General features: G+C 40.9%; 1 protein-coding gene across 1 annotated transcript; it reads right to left on the bottom strand.

The window, feature by feature from the left end:
* Nucleotides 1-10057: 10057 nt before the first annotated feature.
* On the bottom strand, nucleotides 10058-10786 carry LOC122665495 (uncharacterized mitochondrial protein AtMg00810-like). Its single transcript, XM_043861650.1, has one exon. It carries the CDS (start codon nucleotides 10784-10786, stop codon nucleotides 10058-10060), a length of 729 nt encoding a protein of 242 aa, XP_043717585.1.
* Nucleotides 10787-13007: the final 2221 nt, after the last annotated feature.

The raw sequence follows: 13007 nt of genomic DNA, 5'->3' as shown, positions 1-13007 counted from the left end.
TCCACTGCACTCTAATATTATTATCTTTCTACCCTCATTGTGTGGTTTGTGATATGTAAGTACTGCTTCTGGATCCTGGAGGATTGGCAGATATCGTGGGAAATCCGGGTTACTTGCCCAAATCTTCCCAGGGGGTGGTTTGGGGCATGACACTAACATTATATCCTACGTATGTATATATGAATATGTATATACCTGGAAGTATCCCTCTACCTATAAGCCCTTAAAGTCACCACTACATTAAGAAAACCATGAGATTCACATACAGCTTTTCACACACACACACATACAATAACATCATTCTATCAGTGAGATCAAGAATTGAATCACACACCTGTTAATATGCATCACATTACATACAACATCCAAGACAACTGTTTACAATCAGACAAGTAGTTCAACCAATAGCCATTCCTCCATACCTTTGGCATATTAATCACCTATCATGAATAAAGAGGGAAAATCATAGCTAGACTCTAATTTATTTTAATCACTTGGAACCATCATACACAATCGTAATGTAATAAATAATGCATCATACAAAACAATAGTCAAACAAGCACACCATCACATAAATTAGAGAGAAATTCTAAAGTAGAGTCCACTCACCATGGTGCAGAATAAGTGGTGACATGAATCAACTTGGCATATACGTAAGTTGCAACAATAAACTAGAGGGCTTCCTTTCTTCATGATTGGATCATCAATAGGTGTCGACTTTGCATGAGTTCACACCCCAAACCACCCCTGGGAGGATTAGGTAGGTGACCCGAATTGCATAACCGCAATCCGCCAAATCCCACGAATCTAGAAGCAGTTATTACATTCACGGTCCCACATTCATCACTTTACCATAAGCAAGATCAGGGTGCTGTAGATAAACTACAATTATAATAACAAAGGGAAAGCGTAGCGGTACAGGAAATGATGATAATATATACATACATATGTTTGATTTGATACATTCCCCATACAACCCACAAACTGAGAAGTAAAGCTGACAAAACAAAAGCCAAAGAAAATACATACATATATATATATACAAGGTGAGATAACTCAACCCCAAAAAGAAAAGAAAACTAAGACTGCACCACAAGTAAGACGGGGATAAACTCCTAACAAAGATAAAAAGCATCAAGTACACTCCTCAACGGTCTTCATCAATGACCATCGAGAATGAACGCATCATCACCAAGACCTCCATCAGGGTCCACACCAATATCATCATAATAACCAGGGCTCTCCTCCTCGTAATGAGCCTCCATGCCACAACGGCATCCACCTGTAGAATCATCTAAAAGAAAAACATGTATAACAGAGTGTGAGCCCCACTGAGCTCGTGAGCGAAACATATCATCATGCATGCACATGCAACCACAATCCATATGATCCTACATGATACGCAAGTCCAGATTAATTATTAGCCACCTAACAATACAGCTAAGTCAGGTTAGTGCTACTACAATCCCCAATACATGTATCCCTGGTGTGGGCTTAGTTACCCCTTCCCGCGATACACCCATTGAGTTGTCGGAGAAGATCAGCTGGCTCCAGCATCTCCCTACCCAGGTCAGCCCGACCGATCCTCTGAATTAACTCCTGTGAGGTAACCGACTCAATATCAATTCACCTAAACCGGTGCATAATCATAATATGTGGCATTCTGCCAAAAATTCACCTTTCGGTGCTTCCCGAGCTTATAGGCCCGAGGCTTCCCAGCAAATCTGCCTTGGGGCATCCCAACTGTGCTGGGGCTTCCCAGCGTAAACGCCTCTAGGGTTTTACGGTAGTCCTCACAGTTATCCAACACCTTAACCCTTGTTGGCAAGGGTGCGTAGCACGAGTGATGAAACTCTAGCCCCATGTCTATATGACATCGTATGAGTCGGGTGGTGTCAACCGTATCCCATACTACGGGCTACCATCGGCCTCATTTTCAAGCCAACTACGACATCTAGTCTAACATTCACAATCATCAAATAAGAATCACAGTATTGATCAACAGACAATCATTGTGTAGTAATTTGAGTAATTGAACAAAATTAAATAACATAGCATTTATAATTTAAGAAATTTAATTACCGGCATAGCAATACAGTTATATATGCATATATGATAATACTTCACTCACTTGGGTCTGGCTCTAAGAACTCAATTGCAAATTCAGTTTCGGCTGTTGTCTGGCTGTAGGCCTCGAGCACGGGATCAAATCCTAGATATAAATCAGAATTTGTCATTTTAATATTCCAACCTATTTCTGGAGGTCCTAGGGTTGATCTAAGCTCACTAGGTTGACTCAGTGTTTAATTTGTCTTCACTTGGAATTCTCTGGGCCTTGCACTGGGCCTTAGGCCTATGTCCCGGTGCATCATCCATAGATGGTGGCCTAGGGGTAAAATGGTCATTTATAGTGTTGGTACCTGACCCTAGGTTACAATAGGCTTACAGTGCTGTCCCCAACTTGACAGTACTGCAGAACCAATCATAGGAAGGGTTTCCAAGTCCTGCGGGGCCCACTTGGGTTCCCAAGCATTTATTCCAATGAACAGACATGGGAAAGGGCATTTAGGTCATTTTCCACCTTCCCACATAATTTCATGGTCAATGGGTGAGGTCCCCCAAGTTAGAACAGCAAAACTGTCAAATTCCATTCAGTGGGCGATGTCTCTGGGTGATGTCTACACCACCCAGTGCATCGCCCAGAGATTTCAAAAATGAAATCTGGCCGAGTTTCCAAGGTTGCTGGCCATGGGTAGTGACCAAACCTTTTCCCCATGCATGTTAGGGTATCATGTACCCCCAGGGGTGATCTTCACTCTGGTCCAAGTGGATTTTCAACTGGGTCCACCATTTGGCTGCTAGAGGCTGCCTAGACATCCCAATGAATAGTAACCACGATTTCTTCAACTTCCCAGACTTGGTTTCAGCTACATGCAAGGTTGATTATAGGTGTAATACACTGATTCAAGTCTGCCATCACATAGGGTTTGGTCCCATGCAGTCAGGACAAGGATCCAGGACTCCAAATAGCCAGTTTTCAGAGCAGCTGGGCAGTGCAGCCATGGACAGCCAGGTTCGGTTCCAAATCAGTAAAACAGATCTGATAAATCTCATAAAATCTCCAGATCTTCTATGCATCATACTTGCATGGCAGATCTGGGACAGTCCATAGCAGTTCCCAGTAGTTCTGGGCTGCCAGAGGTCAGATAATCATCAAGAACACTAAGGAATCAAGCAAGGGATAGCAGCAGTACATGTACAGTATGTCAAAGGTCAGATTTTATACCTGCAAAGGTATATGGTTGCTCAATTCCAGACCTTGGATGCAAGGCAGCCTACCCTCTCTTCCTTCTTCTCTTTCTTCTTCTTCTTCCTCTTCTTCTTTCTCTCTTTTCTCTCTTCTTTTCTCTCCCACGATTTGAACAGTACCAAGAGCTCTAAATGAGCCTATGGTACCCCTATTTATAGGCCCAGCCTTGACTAAGGCCTATTTGGCTGCTAAGGCCCATTTCCAAAATGCATTTTTGATTGCATTCTCAGCCATTCTGGGCACACTGGTGGGGTCCACAGTGGTCCAGGGGTATGAGGTGGTCCCTCAGACTCCCCTCAACCTATGGAGGGTGCCCATGTCCAATATGGGTGGTCCCCACAAATCAAATCATTAAAATAATGCTATTTTGCACTCTGGGCGATGTCTCTGGGTGATGTCTGCATCGCCCAATGCATTGCCCAGAGAATTCAGCAAGGCTGAATCTCTGTGGCCTTGCATAGGGGTTTGACCCAGGGTCAGGGCCTTGTCCCCACACGTCATTTAGGGTCTTTTGCACACATTTCCAGGGGTGGGTTCCACAGTTGTGAAGAGGAGAGAGAATCCTTGGAGTCCAGGCAGTACATTATGCTGTGAGTTGTGCAATTCCAAGGGTCAATGACCCATCTACTGACAGGTATATAGGATGATCCACACAAGGTTTCTTCGTCAATCTCAATCACTGGAGTGATACTCCACAGTGCTCTTGGAGGCCATGCCTGAAATTCCTGTCCTTCAGTCAAGATTCCTGTCAGTCAGGGGCAAGGTTTGACAAGTCTCCATTCAAAGTATTGTGACGAGGTTGTAAATAATCAGCCCAAATGATCAATAGACAAGGCGCAATTAAAAGGTGTCAAGTTCTGAACACATCAATAGAGGTGTCATTTAGACACTCCCTATTAATAGTAGTGACAAAGAAGGATTCCTTTCAGGACTAGCTTTTGAATCGCATAAGCAGGGTACCCTAGGAAAGAAGACAAAGCATATACATGTTCGGCAACAAGCAATAGCTACTGTAGTCGCAATAGCAAGACAAGAATGAGAAGGGATGAGGTTGAAAATTATATATACTGCGATCTTTTATTTATTCATTTTTTTTTTTTTTTTGTATTGATTTTATCTAGTAATGCAAGCAATTAATTTCTGCAAATTAAATTAGACATCCAAAAGGCATATGATAACTTATTGAGGGAGTTCTTATTTGAAGTGTTGAGAAAATTTGGGTTCAGCTCTATATGGATTTCCTAGTTGCATAAGATTTTTCTATCTACCAGAATTTTTGTACTTTTAAATGGAGGACCAGCGGGTTTCTTTGGTGTAGTGAGGGGCTTTAGGTAAGGTGACCCGTTATCTTCAATTTGTTTAAATTGTTAAAGGAGCTTCTTTGTAAAGGGCTGAAACTATTAGTGATGGAAAACAAAATTCAGCCTCTAAAAGGCCCCAGGGGTTGCGGTATTCCTACTCATCTCTTATTTGTTGACAATGTTTGCTTATTTATGGATACCTCTTTCAGGTACATCCGAAATCTAAAGGAGTTTCTCTCTCAATGTGAAAGCTTTTCGGGTCAAAAAATCAACTTGGAGAAAAGTAATCTCTTTATGGGTTCTATTCCACCTTTGTGTAGGCAATGACTTGTAGAGCTACTGCAGATTCTTGTCTGCAAATTTCCTACTCGCTACTTGGGAATAGAAATATTCAATAGAAGGGTCAAGAAGGACGTATTGTTGCTTGACAAATTAAAGAAGAGATTAGCGTCCTGGAAAGGCAAACTCTTATTTATTGTGGGTCGTGCGGAACTAATTAGATCGGTAATCTTAGATATTCCCATTCATTATGTCTATATGTACTGGTGGCCGGCCATCATCTTTGATAAAATCTATGGAGATATGGATGAGGAATTTTCTTTGGACTAGTAATGTTGAGGCTGGGAGGGGACATGAGACTCTGTCTCAGGAAGCGAGGTCTCGTGATCAAACCTTCGTCGCTGCATAATTTCTTGGGGCCACCTGCCTGAGGCTCACTAGGGCCCAGAAGTTCCCGGTTCGTGCGTGGTGCGGGGGTCATGTACGAACCTAGGGGGGATTTAGTCGGCCTAAAGTCGGATACCCCTCCTATCTCCAAAAAAAAAAAATGTAGAGGCTGGGAAATCTACTGTAGAAAAATGGGATGTGGTTTGTAAACCGAAATTGGAAGGGGATCTTGGTATTCGTAGACTTTCGGATGTCAATAAAGCACTTCTATGCAAGCTTATCTAGCAGATTAAACATCAAGACTCTACTTTTAGTCGTTTATTTAGAGCAAGGGTTGTGAACGTGAACGGTAACATGAAAAGGAGTTATAAATCTTCATCGATCTGGCCGGGTATTCGTAGAGTGTAGAATTATTGGAGCAAAGAAAAGATGGGTTATAGAAAAATGATCCAACATTAATTTTTGGTAATCAATCTATTGCTTCTGCATCTGGTCTTGATCCATTTATGTTTGCTTTCATGAATCAAAATTTTTTTTTTTTTTTTTGTGAGGTTAGAACAGTGCCATTACCTTCATTCTCTTCAGAAGATTTTGCTATTAGAAATTTACTCCATCTAGTAGATTCACAGTTAAATCTGTTGAGTTTAATATTTTCCACACACTTTATTGACTTTGAAATGTATATATCGGTTACAAGAACTTGTAACAGACTGAGAAGCTTCTAGAGCTAAGACAATAATGACATGTAACTGCTGGACAAAATACAAGTATAGATAATCATAGGACACGTGTCATGAGTCACTTCTCCTTAACAAAATCAACCTAGGAGGAATTATGGATAATAAATCTAAAGATTCGATGGTATTCAACTGTATAGGGAAATCATTTGCTGCCAAGACATTCTTTATTTGGTTGGAGACTAGCTCATGAGAAATTACCTGGTGATGATCAAATTTGTAGAATAGGTGTGCTTCTGGCATCTGTATGTGAATTATGCTTTGAAGAGATAGACTCGGTTAGGAAAATTAGGCATTGTTTCTTGGATTGTTTTGGGGTTAATTTTTCCCAACATCAATATTGGATCTATTACAATAATGGTGTTTGGATTCCTGGAGTGATGTTAATTCTGTACCATATTTGGATGGAAAGAAATGCACGAAGATTTGATGGCGTGAGAGGAAGATTGCTTCAATTATTTTTAAATTGGTGCTAAAAGTTATGTGTGAGTTGGGATGTAAATTCAAAGATTCGGTCAGATCTGTTTCAGACCTTCTATGTGTTACATATTTGAATATTCCAGTAGTTTCCCCTTCTCCGCAGCGGATTATTAAGTTGGGTGGTGTACGCCAGATCCAGGAGGTATTAAATTAAATATCTATGGGTGTTCTCTTAGAAATCCAGGAAGAGCAAGGGCTGGTGGAGTTTTCGTGATGATAAAGAAAAAGTGATTTTTTCTTTTTTACTAAGGATCAGAAAGAATTGTATTAAAATTAAAGAAATATTACAGGATGACAATTGGGCATACCCAGAAGAAAAAGAAATACAAAAAGTGATGGTTGGAACCCACCTTCGGCAGTGCCATAATAGGTGCAACCAACCCACAACATTAATTACAAAATCTAAACCTTGAGATTCCCAAGCTATCTCTTATAATTTCCTTTAAAATATGAGAAGAAAATTCAATAAAATTTGAAGAAGAGCCTGTTTTTGCTGCTTCCTTGGAGAGAAAATATGCTATAGTGTTTGATTCCCTAAAGCAATGGGTGATTTTGAAACTGATGGAAGATAAGTACCGGAGAAGATCACTCCAATTCTGCCAAGTGAAGCATGGACAACATTTGGATTGAAGCTTCAAGTGATTTTTTCTTTCAACATATATCTAGGTGTTGGTATGCACTATGCTGCTGAAAGGCAGAATCTAGTCCAAGGTTTCGCATTTGCTAAACAAATGGGAGTGCGCTACATGTGGATAGAGAGTGATTCTTCAGCTACGGTATGTGCTGTTTATAAGAAATCAATTCCATGATTTGTTAGTCAATCTTAAATGTATGTCAAAGATTTCTTGGATTCCATACCGTGGAAAATAACACATTGTTACAGAGAAGCTATTCCGGTAGCAGACTTTCTAGCAAAGGATGCAGCTAAAAAAGATTCCTCCTCTACTTCGATTGTTTCCCTTCTCTAGTTAAATTTTTTTTTTCTTTGTCAGCGTGAGTTGTTCCCTGCTGATGGCATTGCCGAAGGTGGAGCTTCTCAGGCGTCTGGATATGCCTGGATGTTAACTCTGTAACTCTTCTTCATTTTAATCTATACTTGCTAACCTTTAGCCAAAAAAAATAAAAAATCTATATATGCAAATTAAGAAAATATATGCCACTACATACCTACAAAAAAAGAAAAAAAATCGATATTTTTCCCAAAAGTATATAGCAAGTGAAGCTGATCAAATTTAAAATTGTGAGCATTATATATTAATTTAAGCCATTATACCTTTGAACTCTTCCTAATATAGAAATCCACCACAGTAGCTAAGGCCTCGAATGGCTTGGTAGTAATCAATTCAACATTGGAGAGAAACTGTTTTTCAATCTCATACTCGATAGTTGTCTTTACAATGGATTTATTGGCTGCTTTCTCTATCACTTCATAAGAAACCCGATACGATTGAAAACCCATGTCAAGAAAACCTCCTTCGATCACCTCAGTCACCTTAAGCCGCTTTTCATTGTCAATCTTTGTGACTCTCTGTAGAAATCCAGGAACTCCTAAAATTTAAATTCAAAACCGCCCCAAAATTATATTGAGACTGGAAAATTATATATATAGCTTGAAGTATGTACTATATACGTACATACCTGATGGAAATGTGGCCTTAAATACACTACCCTCACCGCCATCGCCTTGGATAGCATCTACCTTTACGAACCAGGAAAGTGTTTTAGTGGCGAGGTTTGCTAGTTTGACGGTGCTGTAAATATCCCAAACCTTGTTTGCTGGTGCCCTCACCTTGGCTTCATGAAAGACTTTGCCTTGCATTTCTTCTTTCTTCTTGGGAACTTATTCTAAATTGATCTAAGCAAATCAAGAATGGAAAATTAATTTTAAGTGATATAACCATAAAATATACCAAGAAAGAAAAGAATGACGGATAAAGAGAAAGAGAAACAGATAAAAGAGAGACATAGGGAGAGACATGGGCTGTGGAGGACTCATAAAAAGAAAGAGAGGTTGCGGCTATCCAATAATTCCGGTCAAATCTCTTGAATTCGGATTTGCTTGGACTTTTTCTGTTATCTGTGTAAGGAGCTAGGGAGAATTTTCTCCACTTTTATCGGATCATCCATCGGATGTTTTTCAAAATTTTCCTCAATAACTTCCCAATTTCTAAATATGGGAACTTCAATTTTGGCATTTGAAAAAGGTTACAATTGACTGACAGTGGTAATGGAAATTTTTTTTTTTTATGAAAGAGTGGAAAAATGGATTTTTTATTTTTTATTTTTTATGAAAGAGTAGCAAATGAATCGAATAGGACACTATTCGTATTCGAATCCGTTTAAGAAAACTAATATTCGTATTCGGTTCACTATCCGGTGGAAATGTAAAATGTCTATTCGAATTTGTTTCTAGTTATATAACGGATAGACAGAGAGGATATAGGAACAGAACAATCTCCTCAGAGAGAACCCCACGATGAAACATACATCTCCTTCCCTCAAAAAAGATCAATCAAAATTCCGTTTTCATGCTAACTGCAATGAAATAAATTGAGATTGAGAATATGAACAATATAACATTACTCTTTTGCACTTCCTGAACTGTTTTTCGCTGCCTGTAAATGATTATTGGACTGAACCAATAAGCAAGAAGATACAGGAGAGAGAGAGAGAGAGAGAGAGAGAGAGAGAGAGAGAGAGAGAGAGATTCCAGTATTCTTCTTGCCTTATCCCTTTTGATTTGTCTATTTTATCTGTTAGGGTTTAGGGTTTAAGCACAAGGTTGCTTAAAGCATTACACCCTGAGTATCTAGTTTGGAATACTCGGACTGCTGCCTCCAACTAGTATTTTAGGAAACTAGGGTTTAGGTTAGAGGGCTAATTACTAGATTGCCCCTCACAGCCTGAGTATTAATACAAGTAGGATTATATTAGAACATATGAAGGGATATTACATAAATACCCTTACATTATCTTGTCTGCATCTCAAATTTGGATCGCAAAGAAACAACAAAGAGGCAAGATGTAGATCGAAGAAGCTGAAAGAACATCAAAGAGGCAAGATGCAGATCGAAGTAGCCAAAGGAACAAAGAGTCCATCATCAGAATCAAGACACCAAAACCTCAACACCTATTATGGTATTCAATATAGTTTTACCTTACCTGCTACTTAAAATATGAGAGAAGAGAATTCCTCTTTACAACTACTACAAAAGATAGTATTAGCTCCTATTGGAATGAAATATATAGGAGAGAAGAGATTACACCTTTGAGTATATATAGGAGAGAGGATTCCACATTTTTTGGAAACTCAATCTCCTAATTCCAAAATATAGCTATTACTATATGGAGAGAGTTCACATACTGTACGAAGAGAGGTTGAGAGAGATTGCATGCTTGGTGCTCAAGATAGAGCAAATATGGAAAATCTTATCGTACCGAGTCCCTTGGTCATAATATCCGCGATTTGATCTTTTGTGGAAATAAAGCAGACTTGAAGATCGCGTTTGGCAACTTTATCTCGCACAAAATGGAAATCAATTTCCACATACTTGGTACGTGAGTTAAAGACGGGATTGGCCGAGAGGTACGTAGCGCCGATTGTCACACCATAACACGGGGGCTTGAGATGTAGAGAGACCAAGCTCACCAAACAGAGATCGAAGCCAGGTCAGCTCAGTACAGGCATCGGCGAGGGCCTTATATTCTGATTCAGTAGAGAACCATGCAATCATCTTTTGCTTCTTGGATGCCCAAGAGATTAAATTCTGTCCCATGTAGATGGCATATCCACTGGTTGACTTTCGATCATCACCATCACCAGCCCAATTGGCATTCGAGAAAGTTTGTAGGTCTCGAGAGGGGGACTTGGTGATGTGTAGCCCATATGCAATTGTATATTTGAGGTAGCGTAGAATATGCTTCACCATCGACCAATGGTTTTCAGTAGGGCAATGCATGTATTGACAAGCACAATTCATAGAAAAGGCCACATTTGGACGGGTGAGGGTAATATACTGTAAGGCACCCTCTATAGATCGGTATTTTGTGGGGTCAAAAGAAGGCACACCCCCTGCAGAAGATGTTTCGAATGTGGTTGTCATGGGGGTAAGAACCGGCTTACAATCAGAAATGCCGGCCCATTGCAGGAGATCAGTAATGTAGAGTGACTGAGATAGAGTGAGACCATCAGACTTGTATGTTGCCTTGATCCCCAAGAAGAAACTTAATCGACCAAGATCCTTTATAGAAAGCTCCGATGCAAGCTGTTGAAGGAGAGTAGCAATATGCATGGGCTGATTCCTAGTAATGAGGATGTCATCCACATAACCAAGGACATACAAGGCCGTGGAGCCTTGAGTGCAGATAAATAATGACGGATCGGTTTGGGATGACCAAAAATCAGACTGAATCAAGAATTGTGACAAGCGGCTGAACCAGACACAAGGGGCTTGTTTGAAGCCATATAGGGACTTGTGCTGTCAACCTGCCCCTGACTGGCTGGAATTTTTTATTGAAGGACAGGAACCCCTGACATGGCATCCAAGCACACTGTGGAGTATCACTCCAGTGATTGAATTTAATGGAGAACCCCCGAGGATGTCCTCCTATATACCTATCAGAAGATGGATTGTTGATCGTTGTAGTTGCACTGCCCACAACATAATGTACTGCTTGGACACCATGTATTCTCTCTCCTCTCCATGAATGTGGGTCCCACACCTGAAAATGGGTGCAAAAGGCCCTGAGTGACATGTAGGTGCAAGGCCCCAACTCTGGGTCAAACCCCTGTGCAAGCCCAAGGTGAAACAGCCTTACTGTATTCTCTAGGCGATGCACACATCACCTAGAGACATCACCCAAAGTGGAAAAATGCAGTATTTTAATATGCAGATGTTTGGGGACCACCCATACTGACCATGGACACCCCCATAGGTTGAAGGGAGTCTGGGGAACCACCTCATACCCTTGGACCCCTGTGGACCCCACCTGAGTGCCCAGAATGACTGAAAATCAGTCTGAAAATGCATTCCTAAAAGGGGCCTAAGCAGGCAAACAGGCCTTGGTAGAGGGCTGGCCTATATATAGGGCGAGCTTTAGCTCATTTAGAACTCTAAATTCCTTTTGAAATCGTGGAGAGAAAAGAGAGGAAGAGAAGGAAAGAGAGAAGAAGGAAGGAGAGAGAGGAAGGATAGAGCTTACCTGTGCATCAGATTAGCTCCAGCAGCCATTCTCAGCTGTTCTCAGGTATAAAGTTATACCTATGCCTGCTACCTTGCTGCTGCTACTATTTTTCTCCTTAGCTCTTTGTGTTTTTTATGTATATCTGGCCATTGGCAACCCAGATCAGCTGGGGGCTGCCATGAACCACCTCAGATCCAACATGCAAACATGATTCATGGAGGATTTGAGATTTTTAATGTTGTTTTGGTTGCTGTTGTATACCTGAGACTGAAATCCATGCATGTGCTAGACTGCACTGCACTGTTACACCAAGAACAGGCAGTCTGGGCTCAGATCTGTGTACATTGGCTGCATCTAGCCTAGCCATGTGTTGCAGCAACCCTAGATTACCCTAACATACGTGGGACAGCCCTTGCATGCAGCCAAATCCATGGTCTGCAGCTGTATCCCTGCTGAGTTACTATTCAGTAGGCTGCCTGGCAGCTCCTGGCAGGGAAGAGGTGGGCCCAGATCAAAATCCAAGTGGACTAGTCCAAACTACACCCCATGAGGTCCATAATTACCTAACATGCATGAGGGATTGATTACGGTACTGCTCATGATGAGAAACCTTGGAATTGAAGCCTGTTCACGTTCTAAACTGGCTATGGGCGATTCACACATCACCCAGAGACATTGCCCAGAGAATTAAAAAGGGTAATTCTACAGATCTATTTTGGGGGCTTCCACTATGGTACTGTAAGTAGTGTAAGGAGGTGGTAAATGACCCAAATACCCCTCCTCACATTTGTTCATATATAATTGTACCTCGGGTACCCCAGTGGGCCCCATAGGACTTGGAAACCCTACCTGTGTTGGTCCTGCAGCACTGTTGACTTAGGGACAGTGTTGTAAGGCTATTGTGACCTAGAATCATGTACTACAGTGGTAGATTACCATTCTGACCCAAGACCATATTCTCCGGATGATGCACCGGGACTTGGACCTGAAGCCCAATGCAAGGCCCAGAGAATACCAAGTGATGAGCGACTGTACACCGAGTCAAACTAGTGAGCCTAGATCAACCCTAGGACATCCAAAAATAGCTTGGACTATTAAGTGACATAATTCTGATTTATATTTAGGGTTTGATCCCGCGCTCGAGATATACTGCCAGACCGCAGCCGAAACTGAAACAACAGCTGATCTCGTAGAACCAGACCTAAGTGAGTGAAATGTTATCATGTATGTACGTGTAACATTATTATTAATATGTTGGCAATTGATTTTATAATTATAATGTTGTGTTACTTAATCAAATTAAATTTCATAATTATTACACATCGTGTG

This window comes from Telopea speciosissima, chromosome 6 (genome assembly GCF_018873765.1).
Source record: "Telopea speciosissima isolate NSW1024214 ecotype Mountain lineage chromosome 6, Tspe_v1, whole genome shotgun sequence".
Taxonomy (NCBI): Eukaryota; Viridiplantae; Streptophyta; class Magnoliopsida; order Proteales; family Proteaceae; genus Telopea; species Telopea speciosissima.
The sequence above is the reverse complement of the archived record's forward strand: the minus strand, read 5'-3'. Positions and strand labels throughout refer to the sequence as shown.